The sequence below is a fragment of the Dromiciops gliroides genome, chromosome 4, assembly GCF_019393635.1.
Source record: "Dromiciops gliroides isolate mDroGli1 chromosome 4, mDroGli1.pri, whole genome shotgun sequence".
Lineage (NCBI taxonomy): Eukaryota > Metazoa > Chordata > Mammalia > Microbiotheria > Microbiotheriidae > Dromiciops > Dromiciops gliroides.
Window position 1 is genome coordinate 276,532,472 of NC_057864.1, and position 18,551 is coordinate 276,551,022.

The 18,551-nt window shown below is 36.0% G+C and overlaps 1 protein-coding gene across 1 annotated transcript in view; it reads right to left on the reverse strand.

Annotated features, from left to right (window-relative positions):
• Positions 1-18,551, reverse strand: part of LOC122755023 (dystonin-like) — a 646,765-nt gene that overhangs the window by 23,682 nt on the left and 604,532 nt on the right. The window contains 5 exon segments of the mRNA XM_044003425.1: positions 6,560-6,688; positions 7,255-7,449; positions 10,948-11,107; positions 14,447-14,616; positions 17,627-17,746. Coding sequence (XP_043859360.1) covers positions 6,560-6,688; positions 7,255-7,449; positions 10,948-11,107; positions 14,447-14,616; positions 17,627-17,746 — 774 coding nt within the window.

Genomic DNA, 18,551 nt, shown 5'->3' on the forward strand with positions numbered 1-18,551 from the left:
TATAGAAACCTAAGAGCTGACTCCCAGGATTTCAGATAAGGGAGGTTTATATATATATATATATGTGTGTGTGTGTGTGTGTGTGTGTGTGTGTGTGTGTGTGTGTGTGTGTGTGTGTGTGTGTGTGTGTGTGTGTGTGTGTGTGTGTTTAAAAGAAATAACTGAATATTAATAGGAGATAAAAATCTGCAAGTCTTGAAGCAGAGAGGAGAAGTTAGGTTAGGGGAAATAGTGAAGAGTAAGATCAGGAAGGAGGACACATGCTAGCCTTAGTCTGTGCTATGATGGGTGAGAAGCAAAGTCTTGGAAACAAGTGACACGGGCTCCTTGGCCCCTAAGCAGTTCCCAAGACAAGGCATCCTGAGCTGTGAGCATTACTTCAGGCCCTATCCCCAAGTCATGCTAAAGGGTTTATTTCCAGTTTACCTTTAGGGTCAAACCAATAGATCCAGAGTGATTTCAGCTGTCCCTTTCGACATTTCCCAATCACTCAAAATATACTACCCACCTTACTAGGCTTTAATAAGTAAGGTTTCAGGGAAAGCCCGCCTAGAGCTTTTTATTCCACAACTAGAGATAAAAGGTTTAAAATTGTAAAGTCATGGTGGGGGCAGCTAGGTGGCGCAGTGGATAAAGCAGCAGCCCTGGATTCAGGAGGACCTGAGTTCAAATTTGGCCTCTGACACTTACTAGCTGTGTGACCCTGGGCAAGTCACTTAACCCTCATTGCCCCCACCAAAAACAGAAAAAAAGAAAAAAGGAAAGTAATGGTGGGGAGATTTATAGTCAACAGACCAATAAGAACATTAACTAGTGTTGGAATCTTGAAGAGAGGGACTGCTACTGAATAAGGATAGGGCAGAGAAAGGTGGTCAGGATAGATGACAAAATTGGATGAATTCCTAACTTTAACATTGGTTCATCCTTCTTTACCTTCAAATGGACTAAGAAAAAACAGAAACCATAAAGCAAGTTACTTTTGTCATTTAGCAATAGTCAAGCAACAGCTCAGATTTATGAAGTGGCAGCTTTCCCTGATCAGCCAATCCCCCACCCCAACTCAAACACAGTTAACAAACTAAATGAAGCTTGTGGGCAACACTGAGTTTACTATTTTATCAAGCCTACTACGTACATGATTTACAGGAGGTAACACAGTATAATAGATAAAGCCAGTCTTGGGTTCAGAAAGACCTAAGTCTAAGCTGTTCAGGTCCTCTTGGTGCCCTAAGCAATACTCCCAAGCTTACCAGTTAAACAACACCTGCTGATCTGTTCTGGTAGAATGCAGTTTTCTCTATGGGAGTTTCCTGCATTAATAAAATTAAAGGTATTGACCCATATCTTGCTCCTTCCCAACAAAACAAAACAAACAAAACTTACAGCCAGTCAGTTGACAAAAATTGATTAAGTTCTTGCTATGTGCCACACACTGTATTAAGGCTAGGGATACAAAGAAGGGCAAAAACAGTCCTGGCTTTTGAGGGAGAAGAAAAGTAACAAGCATTTATTAATCTTCTACTATATGCCAAGCACTGCACTAAGTGCTTTGCAAATATCATGCTATTTGATCCTCACAACAGCCCTGGGAGGTAGATACTATTACACGCATTTTACAGTTGAGAAACTGAAGCGGAGGTTAAATAACTTGTCCAGGGTCACTAAGCTAGTAATTATCTGAGGCAGGATTTGAACTCAGGTCTTCCTTGCTCCAGGCCCATTGTTCTATCCATTATGCTACCTAGCTGCCCACATTTTCAATGAAGCAGACAACATGCAAAAATATGGGTTAAATATAGTGGAAGGTGATTCAGAGAAAAGGCCTTACTAGCAGTTGGTACAGGGAAAGACTTACTGCAGAAGGTGGGATTTGAGCTAAATCTTGGAGGAGATCTCAAGGAAGCCAGGGGACAAAGGTAAGGGGGAGAACGTTCCAGGCAAGGGTGACAGACAGCCAATGTGGAAGCACCTTCAAAAGGGCTAACGTAGGGGTGGCTAGGTGGCGCAGTGGATAGAGCACCGGCCCTGGAGTCAGGAGTACCTGAGTTCAAATCCGGCCTCAGACACTTAACACTTACTAGCTGTGTGACCCTGGGCAAGACACTTAACCCCAATTGCCTCACTAAAAACAAAACAAACAAACAAAAAAAAAAGGGCTAATGTAGCATATATGAGGCACAGCATGGCCAGTTGGGTTGGGACCACAGAATGGATGTGGGGGAGTAGTATAATAGGACTGGAAAGGAGGTTGGGACTAAAGTGTGAAGGAAGAGCTTTAAATTCCACATAGCAGTTTATATTTGATCCTAGAGGCAGCCAGCAGAGCTTATTGAGTGGGGTAGTAATACAGACAGATTTAAGCTTAAGGAAAATAACTTGAGCAGCAGCATAATGAAAGCTCTGGAAGGTCTGGCATCAAGAGAAAAAGGCTTTGGAAACAGGCCCTATAATGGATGTCATATGAAGTACAGTTAAGAAAAAAATCAGAAAGGCTTGTCACCAGAAGACTGCTTACATGTGATGAATTGGAGGGTTGGGGAGGAATCAGAAAGATCATCTATTAAGAAGAGCTGTGTAATCTTTTTCAGTGGTGGGAGTTTCCACATCAACAAAATTGTGAGACTTTTTTTTTTTTTTTGCAGGGCAATGAGGGTTAAGTGATTTGCCCAGGGTCACACAGCTAGTGTCAAGTGTCTGGGGCGGGATTTGAATTCAGGTTCTCCTGAATCCAGGGCCTATGCTTTATCCACTGCACCACCTCGTTGTCCCCAGATTATGAGACTTGTAAGTATTCCAGCTGACTTTCCCCTTTAATCATCATCTCAAATCTAATACTGACAAATAATTTGAGGTTAAGCAAGTTATTGTGTGACTACAAAGAAATAAAATGGGGCAAAAGAGAATGGGAAAAGAGTCAACACAATGTCACTGGGGCCAGTAGCTGTCAACTTTACATAACAAGATAAAAAGGATTAAACTTTTCACCTGCTAAAAAACATTATTTTGAGTTTGATATTCAAATTACTCATTAACGATATGACTTTTATTTCTCCTAACAGAAAGAGTTGGGGTTCTTCTGAGAAAGCTAATCTATTCTAAAGTGTCCTTTGAAGTCAGGGCATCTGAATTGAGTTAGAACTTCAAAGGCTTCTTTAAAGTCACTCAGAATTCTCAGAACCACCATAGGAAGTCACAAAACTACTCAGCCCATCCAATACATGTTCTCCAAGGACATCCTAGATCTGTTACTCAGTAGACCTACGGTCTCAAGGAGCTGCTTTGAGGTTTGGTAAAGCAAGAAAGGAGCCCCTTCTGGACAGTGCCTCTGTGAATGTTTACTGAGTCATTTACTGAGTCATCTGCACTAATACCGAACAAAGGAAATTCCCAAACTCAGCTACATGGATTCTTCTGCAAGGCCTTCAGAAAAGAAGCCAGGAAGTCCAAATCTCCGGAACATAAGAGGCCTGTGGTAATGGCTGAAAGGCCATTTTCTCAGTGAACATAAACTGGCTTGGCAACTGATTCCCAAGCTAGAGGAAACTTCCAGGAAGAAGCTCTTTCTAGCATGAATCAGCACCAATCCCTGGTCTAAAGTGGGTATGCCAGGTTCAGTTCCAGAACTCTGCTCCCTGCCTGAAAACCTACATCCCCCCGCACCCCTGACACACACGATCTGTCTGGTCCTGCTTGAACCAAATAAGAGCCTCTAAAAATACAATGACTTTCCCAATTTGTGTGCCTTATTCCACCAGGCACACAAGTGGGATAGATTTATTTCCATCCACCCTGACTGCCCCTCAATCCCCCTCAAGAAAGCATAGTTGCTTTACTTCTCACTACTTGTTATATTCTATCTGCTGGTGCTTAGTCTCCTAGTTTCAATGGTTTTCTCCATTAGAAGCATGAGCCATTATCCAGGATTGAGACTAACAGTCTTGGTAAGCCCCTCTGCTTCCTATGATATAGCTGAGGAAATTTAGAAAGCAATGGTTAATACTGTAAACCCTGTGCCTCTAGTGTGAGACCTGGCCCCTTCTGACATCAGTAATGTGACTAGGAGCAGGCCCTGAAATACATGCCCCTCAAGTTCTCGACAACATAAAAGAGACTGTTGCCCCTTCCTTATACTTCGCTGTGGGTTCCCAAACCTCACTCAAACTATATTAAGATCCACCCATAGCATTATTCTCTAATACTCATGTTTAAAATATGAATCTGAATTCTTTCTAATAATATTTATGTTATATCTCTTTCATTATATAGATGATTCTAATATTTTAGCATCTCATTTCTCTAGATGACACCTTATAAATTCTTATCTACGTTATTATGAGCAATGCAATACTTCATTGTTAAAGGCTTAGAAGGAAAGTCAACAGTAAGTGGCACATTAGTTAATGTGAGAAACTATTGTATTGATGATGTATTCCTGCTATTATTGTAATTAATGATGTGTATCCTACATGACCTTCAAGGACAGGGTTGTGTTGAAAACTGTCTGAGCTAATTACAAGTGCTGTCATCAGCAGTACATGCCATGTTTGTATTGAGAATTCCTTACTTTTACAGTCAAAGGTGAAAAGCCATCTGTTAAGAGACATGTGGACCATTCTCTTTAGGGGATTGGCAAACTCCATTAATTTTTGCTAAAAAAAATACCACAGCCTGAAAACCCACTGGCATTGTTTCTTTTAGTAGGATCAATTACTTAGCTATTGTGCTTAGGAATGTAATTATTTCCTTGCATTACTAAAGTCAAAAAATCAATCCATTTACAATCCTGTTTATACAATTTTTTAAAATGTTCCAAATTGTAGATAAAGAAAGTTCATTTCTAAAGAGACATATATGTTCACTAAATGAAAAAAAAATGACCAGGCTTTCAGAAAATTGCTCTGATGAACTTAAAAGACATCTGTGAAGTATCTGCTATTATGACTTGAAAAGAAACTTCCAAGGTGATTTGGTACAAAAAAAGTCTGGAATGAAAACAACTTGCTTTCAAAATAAAACTCATGCTCTTTCTTAGAAGTGGGGAACAGGTTTAACAGCAATTAACAACATTAAGTGCCTATAGAGGGCAAAGACATAAATAAAATAATCCCTGCCCTCAAACAGCTTACATTTTGCGGAACAGGCCAGAATGAGGGTAATTGCACTGGGAGCTGGAAAGGAGGGGAAGGATGCAAGAAAAATTGCAGAAATAGATAAAATAGCATCAGGCCATTGATTCAATGTAAGGGGTGAGGGATAAGAAAAAGTCAATGATACTTTTTTCTTTCTTTTTCTTTCTTTTTTTTTTTTTTTTGCAGGGCAATGAGGGTTAAGTGACTTGCCCAGGGTCACACAGCTAGTACGTGTCAAGTGTCTCGGGCAGATTTGAACTCAGGTCATCCAGAATCCAGGGTTGATGCTTTATCCCCTGAGCCACCTACACTGTCCCCAAAGTCAACAATACTATGAGCATTAACAAATGAGAGGTTTGGGTGATGATATCAATAGAAATAAAGAAGTTATATGGAAGGGTAAGTTTTGAGGAAATTAAAAAAATTCATTCTTTGTATGTTGAATTTGTATTGCTCAAGAGAAACATAGAGCAGGCTCTGGAAATAGAAGAATGGATATTATGGGAGAGGCTTAAGTAGTGTAAATTGTTGGCAGAAATAAAGATTTTGAAGTCTGACCGCTAAAACCATGGGAATGGATGAGAATGCCAAGTTAGGGAATGTGGAGAGAAAAAAGAAATGGCCCAAAGATAGATCTTTGAGGGACACCCATGTATGTGTAATGGGGAAAGCATGAGGATCTAACAAAGAAGAGAGGTAAGGAGTAGTCAGAAAAAATAGAAGCAGAAATACAAGAGTGAATTGTCACAGAAAGCAAAAGAGGATAAGGTGGGGAATGGTCAACATTATCAAACAATGAAGAATTTAAAGGACCAGCACCATTCCCCGCCCCCCCCCCACGCACACACAGAGTCACTGGATTTGCAATAAGGTCATCAGTGACCTTGAAGTGAGCAGATTCAGTAGTAGCATTTGGGAAAAAGAAGTTATTCTGCAAGGGGGTAAGAATTGAAAGGCGTGAAGAAATATGGGCATTGAATAGAGACTATAGTTTTAGATGCTTGGCAATGTAGGAGAGAAGAAAGAAAAGAGGTTGAAGGGAAAGAGGATTTATAGAAAAGTTTGTTTTTATAGCATTATGGAAAGGAAAGATCCACCACGTATGGACTGCTGGCAGATGCCACACAAGCAATTATAGGTGGAGGCCCAGGAAAGATCAAATAAAAGAAAACTCCAGCTGGGAATGGGTCTATGGTTATTAAAGTGGAATCTTAGCTTCCATGTTTAGCATGTGGATATTTTTGTATGCAAACATATGGATACATACAGATTATTTGCTGGGGGTGAAAAAGTACCCATATTTTTAACCTTTCATTGCAAAATCAAAAGTAATTGGGAACTTGCTTATTTCAAAACACTAATATATTGCTTCTTCCTGCAACACTTCATTCACCCAGTTAAATTTTACTTAGCATTGGTTTCTCACTCACTTTATGCTGATCAATGAGGTTCCGGAGTGCTTCTTCATCATCTGGGAGCAGGCCATGGAATCGAAGTGTCTGCTCAGCCTCAGCCAACCACTCCAGCAGGACATGCACCACAGAATGAAATTCTTCTGCCTAGCATTTCACAAGGAAAAGAAAAAACTTTTTAAAAATATGACTCATGAAAGGAAATCTGACAGAAATATTGTATCAGAAGATACTTTCTCCTCAATAAGAAAATTAGCTTCAGCTTTAGATTGCTTGTACTGACTTTCCATTTTAAAAGTCAGTGATCTATGGTGTTTTATTTCCATAACTATAAAAAGACATCAAATGTATCTTTCCAGTCTGCAGTATTCAGGAAGACTAAAAGCTTACTTGTGCTTCCAACTACCTGATTTATAGTTTCTAGGAAGCTTGACTTACTATGTCATCCATACAAGTTGAAAAACTGTGCAAGTAGCCCTTTGATCTGAGATCTGACAGATCCCCTTTAAAAGCATCATTAGTTCCTAGAGCTAAAAATATGTAATGAGGCTATAGTAATTTCATAAATTGCTAATCTCTTCTTCAGACTAGTCCCTCTTAAAAATTCCCAGGCAAAACCAAACAAATAAATAAATTTCTAGGCAACATCTATCTCAAATACAATAAAATGTTCTGTCATTCTCTTGGTGATAATGATAAAAAATAATGTATACCTGGCGCAAGGCTTCTTCTAACCGTGTCTGTTTTGATACTGATAATGCACATACAGTCTCCCACCGGGTACTTAATTCCTGCATTTGGACTTTAACCCAAGAGGAGTCATCACGGCTGCCTTCAATGAGTTCCCGAGCTGACCTCTTGAGAGCTTGCACACTGCTTGTCCTTTTCCCCAGCTCCTTTTGGAAGACCTAAGACCACCAGAGTTTCATAAATAAATCATCACAAACAATTCTTTCCAAATGGCAGTGATCTGATAGTGATTTTTCATAAGACCTCATAGCTGAACACACATCATTCTCATTCCTCTTCACAGTCTCCTCATAGGGGAGGGAGACTCTCCCTTCTCACTTCTACTTCTTAGAATTCCTAGTTTCCTTCCAGACTCAGTTCATAGGGCATATTTTGTAAGAGGCCTTTCCCCATCTCTCTGGCTTCTAGCATCTGCCCCTCAAAGACCAACCTCCACCTACTACTTTATTATTACTGAATCTACAATAAGATGATTCTACAAGTAATAGTACATAGAAAATTGTCCTTAATAATTAAATCCAACAAACAGTTATTTAGGGCCTATTATGAATAGAAATGAGTAGAGCAAATATAAATTATAATCTTTAAATTTGTTGTAGACCTGACATATCTGGTGTGTACTTTATTCACAGAACAAAAGAACTATCCCTTATCTAATTATTCCTGATGAGCATCCATATAGACACAAAATAAAGTGTGAAATAATTATTCATTATAATGAAACATAATACACACCAGATAAACCACATATGTCAAGTCTGCAACAAATTTTTTAAAACATTTCCATGGAGAACCAAATGGCTGTGATATTTATCTTTCAAAGAAAAACAAAAATTTCTCAGGAACAGTGGCACAATAAGTAAAACTCGCTTTGTATTTTTATTTTTAACCCATTTCCGCATTATGATTTATTTATCTGGTATATTCTTTTTTTTTTGTGAGGCAATTGGGGTTAAGTGACTTGCCGAGGGTCACACAGCTAGTAAGTGTTAAGTATCTGAGGCTGGATTTGAACTCAGGTACTCCTGAATCCAGGGCCGGTACTCTATCCACTGTGCCACCTAGCCACCCCCCCATGGTATACTCTTAAAGCAGCTGCTCTTTTCATTACAGACTTTCAAGGAAGAAATGACCAGAAAACAGCCTGATATGGACAAGGTTATTAAGACCTACAAGTGAAGAGCAGCTGATCACTCCATGTTATAATCACATATTCCTGTCACAGAATAAAAGGATTATCCCTTATCTTATTATTTCTGATGAGTATCCATAAAGGGGAAAAATACTGTGTGCAAGAGTTCATTATAATGAAACATAGACCAAGCCTTTTTTCTTATATGAATAAAGTATTTTGGATTTTTTTACATATAAAATGTAAAGTGAGAGTCTAAGTTTTAAAAAAAATGTACTATCTCAAATTGTACTATCCACAGGGGGGGAAAAACCAATCCATTTTGATATCACCATTTTTTTAATATGTGGTTTTAGGGTTTTAGGTAATACAATCATTTATAAGACCTTATTTTGCCCTTACATATAGGTAAAAACTCAATACCAAAAACAATATGAATTGGGAGCACTGAAAATAACCTCTAACTGGCATAACATCTTAACACGGATGTTCAAAATATTTAGCGCAAAATGATCTTCTTGCAGTGATTAATGGACAAATCTTTCATAATAAATGTTGTTGTCTAATAAAGTGCTACAAGTTCAAAGTACAGGGTCAAAAGATTTTTTTTAATAATGAAAGGAAGCCCATCTGTTGACCTGGACATTAGCTTCATAGCTCATGTCATATTTCACCTACTTATGTAACATCCTCATTTGAGTTCACGCATGGACTGAGCTTTATTTTTATTATAGAATAGTTTAAATTAAGATGCAATATGATGAAATCTTATTAAATATTTTTCAAGGAAAAATGTTCCATTTTAAGGAAGAAGCATTTTATTACATGAGTTTCAGGACTTTTCACTAAAAAAAAAACAAGTTAGGAATTGTTATAAGAACAAACCCCTTTAAAATTAACTGAATTGCACAATACATTTCAATGACCATTTATCCATTAAATTAGATTTCTATTAAGACTTTTTTCTAAATACTCTCATACACATTCAAAACTTTATTTCAGTGAAAATGATGTCTTGATCTTTTAAAAATATATTTGTATTTAGACATTTTTAAACTTTTTTACTTCTATGATTATGGACTAGCCATGAATGAATTTTATCATTTATATTTTTAAACAGCTTTCCAAAGGTCATTCTTTACAAATTCCAATAATATCTTATATCATGCCAGTTACTCAACCTTAAAACATAATTTTATCTATCAACTTAAACAACTAGCTTTCTATTTCATGAAAAAATGATTTAAAAGCACTTAACCCAAGTCAAATAGACCTCTGGGGACAAGTCTCCAGATCAATACGGAGACATCAATTTCTTAAGTGTTAAGCCTAAACCACTTTGTTCATGTGACCTACTAGTCAGCTGTGTACTCTAATGAATGATTTCACTCTCCTGGCCTGTTTAGGAATAGATAATGTTAAAGAGTTAAAGTCTTCACTGAGTCAAAACATGCCCCATGTATTATTTAGCCCTCTTTCCTCAAAATAGAAAATTAAATTTCTGGCTTTATGTTATGCAAATCCATTTTTTAAAATGATTATTTACAATATTTACCTCAATGTTAAAAAATAAAATGGCTTGTGTGACTGGTCCACATTTTAATAAATGGGGATTAAACCTGTGATTTAATTGGTATAAGTAACTTCTAGATGAGGAAATTCCTTGTACTAAAGCAGGTTGCCACCCCTTCTACAACTTACCATCTTAGATGCCTAGAGTGAACTATAAGACTTGAATTAGAAGTGGAACTTCAAACCCAGGTCTTTCTTGGTTCTGAGGCCAGCTTTTTCACCAGTATGCCATAAAATTTAAAAGAGCATCATGATAGTTGATTTTTAAAAAAAGAAAGCATACTGAGCTTTTTTTTAGTTACCATCCCTCCTTGAATTTTCAAAAAGTTAGTTCATTGGGGGCAGCTGGGTGGCACAGTGGATAAAGTACTGGCCCTGGATCCAGGAGGATCTGAGTTCCAATCCAGCCTCAGACACTTGACACTTACTAGCTGTGTGACCCTGGGTAAGTCATTTAACCACAACTGCCTCACAAAAACAAAAACAAAAAGATAGTTCATTGACAACTTCAGTCAGTGAGTCTAAGAGAAATCACATTAAGGTCTGTTGAATAAAATACACTGTATACAGTTTTAAAAGATGTAAATGTTTCCTTGGTCTACATCTTTTTACTAATAGTTTAAAATATTTAGAGTGTGCTCAGTGATTTTTAAATCCCTCTTAGTATCACACTTTTAAGTGTGATTTGGTGATTCTATCCTAAACTTATGCAAATTTCTTGCACTAATATCCAAAGATTAATTTCATATTAATAACAATAGCTCACATTTATCTAGCCTTTGAAGGCTTATTAAACGTTCTCTTCACAGCAACCTAACAGTGCTATTTATAAAAAATGTCATGATTGGCCTAAATTAGATTATTTTTTTCTCTTTCTATCCCTACCAGAATAAGTAAACAGGATAACATGGGAAAGTACACTAAGAAGGGAGTGTGAGTTATTTATCAATACCTTGTGATTATCTATCAAATTCATCACCAAATCCATGTCTCCATGGACCGGCTGATCTTCTGCCAACTGAGGTTCAACTCGATATAGCCAATCAATGAGAGCCTGCAGGGCATCTGTGAACTGTCCAGAAAATAGCAGGGCTTCCTCCAGTTTGTTTTGCCTGAAAAAATGTCAAATAAAAACGGTTAATCATATTTATTTTTATAAAGCAATGAGACACAGCTGAACTAACCTCTTAGGAAACTTTAGTAGTGACCAAGAGGGAAAAAAAATCCTAGGATTAAGTTCTGATATTAAAAAAAAAAATAGCAGTTGAATAACAAAATTTGAAATATAATTTTTTTTCTTAATGTATCTTTCCAATATTGTCTTCTTTTCCCTAAACATACTATACATACTATCTAAGGCAAATTAGTACATTAACACTTGTCAAAAATAATTCACACACACACAAGTTCTTTCAGGTCCAGTTAACAAACCTGCATTTCCCTTCAAAATACCCTGGACGCTCTTACTGTGAAGCTCACCGAACAGTGTAAGAAGAATAGGCATTACTGGGTGTAGGGTGATGGTTTGGATTGGTGGAGGGAGAAAGCTTGGGGAAGAAGTAGAAGAAATAGCAAAGTGAGTTTTCTCCTGGGTCATCATTCTACATAAACCCATGAAAACCCTTTAATGGATCAACAGAGGCATCTTCCTCTGTGTACTCTAATTACAGATAGATAGATAGAGATAGACATAGACATATCTACATATAGATATATATTTTTCCCTGGGGCAATGAAGGTTAAGTGACTTGACCAAGGTCACACAGCTAGTAAGTGTCAAGTGTCTTAGGCCAGATTTGAACTCAGGTACTCCTGAATCCAGGGACAGTGTTTTATCCACCATGCCACCTAACTGCCCTTTTCCTTCTTTTTTTTTTAAATTACATATTTTTTTCTGTGTACTCTAAATATCCTCATTTTCCCAAACTCCAAGATGTTCTTCACTGCTTTTGATATTGGACAAAAAAGTATTTCTCCCACCTATCCAAATGTAGCCCCCCCCCCCAAATAAAGGACTATTAAAGAAAGAAGGTAGTTTCCCCTGAAACCCTCCTAGTCTTTCTCCCTCAGGCAACTTTTAAAATGAGAGATTCTTCATCATTGAGGGAAAATTCCAGTTTTTGTAAGGTTATTTTTCATGAATTCAGATTTTTGAGAAGTTTCCTGTTTTACCATGTCCTTGGGAAATTCATGAAAAGAATAGAAAGGGATTGGGGTACACACTTATATACAAATATATACAAACATAAGTGTGTCAACAACCATAACAAAGGAAAGTAAATTTAGCAATAGTTTTAGATGATGCAAAATGACCTGGTATTTATGTCCTTTTTTCATATGTACATATGTATGTCTGTATAGATGTATGTATACATTCTTATATATGTATGCATTGTCTCCCCCAATGGAAGATAAGCTTCTTGAGGACAAGGGCTATTTACTTCATTTTTGCTTTGTCTTGTCTCTGGTGCCTAGTACAGTGTCTGGCAAATAGTAGGTACAACTTGGTAAATGCTTTTTGATTTATTGATGGAGAATAACTTTTTTGGTGATGGCAGCCTGGTATTAGGGACACAAAGACAAAAATTAAACAGTTCCTGCCTTCATGGAGTTTACCTTCTAGGAAAACAATATATACATATGTAAATATGTGCAAAATATTTACAAAATAAATAACATCATTTTGCATAATCTAAAACTATTACCAAAGTTACTTTCCTTGTTTATGACAACTAAATTATTTTTCAATTATACTTCAGTTATTAACAGAGTGGTTAGTACACAGTGGTCCCCACACATAGTAAGTGCTCAATAAATGTTTATTGAGAATGCCTTATTTATTTAATTCTATGGAAAATGAATGCTTAAGATTGTGTAATTTAGAATTCTAAATGTGGGTTCTAATCTGTCCCCCCAGTTTTGGGGGTAAACTGACTAAAATCACTGATAAATGTGTTTAGGTTTTTTAAGGGTTTATTGAAAGATAGTAAAAGAAAGAGAAAGATTGAGAACAGACTTCCTATAACCTGGCAATCCTAACCTTCCTAAGCTCCCACTTCTGAAGTCCTCTGCCACCATGCCAATCTCTCACACCAAAAAGAGACAGAGCTCTCTTGCCAGCATCTGCTTCCTACTTCCTGTTCCCCTCCCAGAAATGGGAGGTTCTTCAAACTGATTGGCTAGTGTCATTCAAATTCATTGGTTCACTGGACTCCATGTAAAGTTCAAAGTTTTTAGCTTCTGAGAACAATTACTTTCTTAAGTACTCTTAAGTACCCGCCACATGTGCTTACAATCTAGTTAACTAGAAGTAAGCCAGTAATCCAGTCAGCAGTCAGTCTCTTTAATCAATTCAATCAGTTTAAATCAGTCTCCAGGTGGGCCCCTGAGTATCTGCTAAATTTCATCTATCACATTCCATTATCTTGACACATCCCCCTCTTTGTTTCTTCTAGGAACAGGGTGTTCCTTGAAGAAACACAACCTATGCTAACAAACAATATATAAATAACAATACAGGAAAAAAGAGAAAGAGGAAATTTTGTCCAGAGGGGTGGTCCCTCACGAATGGTGCTTTGACACTGGCCGGCAGAAGATAATGTAGTCAATTCACAAAATGCTCATTATAAAAAGTTACCTTTTGAAATGCAAGATAAATTTTATGTGATTCTAACAATAGGATTAGATAAACTTCTAAAATGTCATTATCAAGTGAATCCTAAGAAACAACAAAATTTAGGCAAAATACAGTGGACAGTGTTGGTACTGATTATTGAAATTAAAGTACTCACCACTCCACTGTGTGAATAATTGATAAACTACAAAACACCTGGCAAACTACAAAAGTATTAAGTAACATGTAGCATCAGTAGCAAAAAAGAATGGCTTTGCTGAACTATTTTTAGGCGATAAGTAACTTATAGGGATATTGGCTTAGATGTTTACTAAGAAGTGTTAAATGTATCAAAAGAAAATTTACATATATATTTAAATCTCATAGTGAATAAAATGGTGATAATTGTGGTGATATTTTGAAGAACAAATGAGATAGTATACCTGTAAAGTACACTGGAAACTTTAAAGTGCTACATGAATGTTAGTTATTGTGGTGGTTACTACAACCACCTGCCTTCCTGTTAAGGCCTTAAGGTTGCTGGTGTTACCATATATCTTTATACTATGCCCTAAGGATCATAAGTACTCACAATTCATCATGTAACTGACCTCTCCTAAGTGTGTTATCTCTTCCTATTAGAATGAGAGCTTCCTGACAGCAGGGATTGTCTTTATTTTCTGTTGGCATTCTCAGAGTTTACCAGTGTATTTTTCACCATGATAAGCTCTTAAATAGTTCAGTTCATCAATGTTTTTTAAATTTGTTCATTCACTTAATTTAAATTGCACTCAGTTTTTTAAAAGTTTTAAAAACTATTTTAAGGAACTCATTTTACCTTTCCACAGATTTCCCACATATAGTGTCCCATTTATCTCTGAGCTCACTTAACATATCATCCAGTTTTAAATTGTCATCAGTCAGAGAGGTTTTCTCTTTCAGAGAACGTCCGGTTCTGTTTGTGGTGTCATAGACAGAATGTTTTGCTCCAAGTGCTTTCTGGAACTCCTGCATATTTGAAATAGAAAAAAAAAATATATATATATATAAATACATGTGTAGATATGATTAATAAAGGCATGAGAGAAATGAATTAGAAAAAAGTTAATCACTAATTGGAATCACAAATGATTAATAATAACAGAAGATGATGAAGTAAGTAATTTTTAAACAGTAGTAAACCAGGAGTGTTGGGGCTCCTCATGTGTTTTGTTTTTTATTTTAAAGGTTGTCTATTTGTTTAAAAGCAAAAATTTTTTAAAGTTTCTATAATCTTCAAAGAAGTAATTTAAGAAACCATGAATCTGTTTGAAAATATTAAACTGCAAGGATATAGCATACATAAAATTTAACTTCTTATTTACCATTTTTGAAAATTTCAATGTATTTGAAATAAGGTTATTAATGCTCTTAGTTTCATCTTTAAGCAGATGTGGTATGCATACTTTGTACCTCAACAAATTCTTTCTTAAAACTTCAGCTTCCTCACCATTCATTCTGTGTATTCATTCTCATGGTGGTTCATCAATGCCCAGGGTAGGGATAGTATGTGTGGGACTATGGAATGGCAGTAGTAATGAATAGGGGACTGGATTAAGTACTACATAAACACTAGTTACATTCATAATCATTATTATTATTCATGATGTGTCAACACTGAGGAAACATTCCATGTCCCTTGTAGCTATAACCACTTATTGTTCAAAATATTATCTGTTATAATAAATGGAACTACTGCCTAATAAGAATGAATTACAATTGCAAGAACTTGGCCATACCTCAAGTTGATGCTACAGCCTGGTAACCCCAATGAAAGCTACGCTATCATATTGCATGATTCCTCTGAAAATAGGATTTTTTAAAATTGCCGTGCATGGTCAAAGTTAGAGGACAAAATGTCCATTGTATTTTGTAGTTATGTAGCTTGCTGACTCTGCTTGTTTTAGACATTATTTTCTAGTGAAAAGTTTTAAAGAGAAGGGCACAGATTCATTTTACTAATAAATAAATGGGGAAGGAAACACATGATGGTTGAAAATAATTACTAATGTTGAAAATAAATGTCCAAATTCCAAACTAGATGCTAGTAGTACTTGAAGTTGACAAAATTGGGAAGCTTCATTAATGCACTTGATGTTTCCTATCATTTAGCATCTCTTTTTATAGACTGGCCAGCAACCTCATAAATAATGCTGATGCTTAGGTTCTTTGCTATGTTACTTTACTATTTGTTCACTGCTAAAGCCAATCCAGCTAAATCTGATTGTCCCATAAACATAAAACATGTAGGAATTGTCATATTTGTACTATTTTAATTTGTACTACCATGGAAAAAGGGCTGATCTATTTTGCCATTTCCACGTACTACAGAAAGATGTTTGATTGGTGGGATCATTGACTCAAACACTAAATGCCTCCTGAACACCAGCCCTTATAGGTAGCACTATGGAAGGCTTTCTATTGATTTTATCATTTAAATCTAAGAAAGCAACTGACTCCCTTAAGAAGGAGACTGAAACAGGAACAACTAGGCTACTCTTATTATATAAGACTTTTAATAAATAAACAATATGGCTCAGAAATATCCTCCTTGTTCAGTCTATCAATGCTTTCTGCCTCTGATGCATGATGGGTGTACTATAGAACAGTGTTATCAGACTCAAATAGAAATTGAGGCCACGAAACCATGCATAAAGATCCCTGTGGGCACATATTAACTTAGAAAACCACATATTAACATTAACTATGTTTTATTGTTTATTTTGTTCAATATTTTCCAATAACATTTCACAAATTGGGTTTGGGTTACACTCAGGAATGTTACTGGCCACAAGGTCATGTGCCTGACACTTCTGCTCTACAGCACTTTCCTTGGTCTTTGGTCCTTCTTTCTATACTCTCTCAGTGATGTTATTGACTTCCATGGATTTGATGTTTCTCTAAAGATAATCCCAGCCCAAATACCCAGCCCTCATCTCTCTCTACTGAAGGTTAATCCCTCATTTTCAACTGCCTATTGGACATCTCCATCAAACTATCCCATGTCAAGAACAGAAAACAAAGGGACTGCATGCCCTGCAGCACAGTCCTTGTAGCTACCACTATGCTTGGTAACTTCTATGAACCCTAGTAGGCTGATGAGCAGTTCACAAATAAGATATAACCTGAACTCAATTCTCAAAGTTCATAAAAATGTTGCTGCACTTTTATACTACTTATAAAGGACATCTGAACTTTTATACTACTTATAAAGGACATCTGAATACTCCGATTGTGGTAGAATCAACCCAAGAATGAAATTTAGTCTTATGTACAATCAAATTTGCATCAATATTGCAGAGATGGATTCTAGTCTTTGCAAAGCAACAATTATATTTCTGAGTTCAAATAATAAAAACACCATTGTGTGCAGGCAATTTTTTAACCATTTTCCATTGGTTTTAGGGGAAAAAAACTTTCCAGGTAGAAAAAATTATATTGTTTATTGATATTTTATTCAATAATTATAATAACTCCTGATGGTAATTTTAATTGTTTCCACTTCATTCACAAAGAATAATTCTAAATAATTAAAGTGGCCAATTAAAAAACATGATGGTTCAACTACTGCCAATTATTTAAGTATTTTTTTCTCTTTTGTTTGTAGACAATTTCATTTTCTAACATGGAGAAACTCTATATGTTGACATGTTAAATTTTTTTCTACAACAACTAATTTCAGAGATCCTAATGAATATGCTACCTAAAAAAATGTTTCTGTGTGGAGGGAATATTACTGCCATTTAAACAATCTGGAAGACAGCTCCTTATTTTAAACATATGGAATTGGAAAGGACTTCAAAAGTCATCTAGTCAAGTTATCTAGTTTAGAATCTGACACCACCATATTTAATCTGTTACTAGTTTATGTTGAACAGTGCTTTTGTCTAGTGGTTTAGCCAAAACATGATTAGTTGAGGCTGGAAAATAACATCACAAGGCAATGAGATGGCTTCCTTTTTTTCAACTTTGTACTCACTTTATGTTGTGTAAGTTGTGTCTTTATTTTATCTGGATCATTGGCGATTTCAAGCTCTGAATCCAAAGATTTCTCGGACTCTTCTAGCCATTCCATGAGTTTGCTCCATGCTTCATGGAACTACCAAAAAGACAACAACAGCAACGATATTTTATGTTATATAAATTTATATAAGTTAAAAAAGTAACTAAGTACACATATTACACATACAGAATCCACAGTCTTTTTACATAGATATAAATGAATATTTGAGGGTTTACATTTTCTAATTATTTAAATTAAATTCAACACACCTGAAAAAATTAAAATAAATAAAATAAAAATAAATAACATAATAAATAAAATGATAAAGGACTTAATAATGGCCAACAGTCTCTTGGCTCAAATATATAAATGAACAAAAATTCAAAAAAGCTGAAAAGAGCTATAAAAATGTTTAAAGACAATAATGAGAACTACTGCTGGTTGTTTTAGTCAAATAACTGAATTAGTATCTAAAGGAATTTTCCCCTGATTTTTTTTTACCCTGAAAAAGTCCAGTTTTCTTTAGAGAATTGGGATTTTTTTATTCCTCATGGTACAATAAAGGATACTAAGGCAGGGTAGACAAATTTTCAAAGAATCAAGAACTGGAAGGAACTTTGAAATCCTCTAGTACAACACTTATGGTCTTTGAGAGTTGCCCAAAGGACTGAGAGATTAAATGTGTCACACATTTATTCAGGGTCACACAGGCAGAGTGTCATAACCAGGACTTGAACCCCATTTTCCTAGTTTTGAAACCAGCTTTCTCTACACTATGCCATTCTAGTAGACTAAAAAATCACTCTTTTCCCATGTTGAATCCTGGCATTTAAGTAAAACTAGACTTAGCTAGAAGGAGAGGGGCATTCAGGAGATTCTGAAGAGAAATTCTGGATTTTTC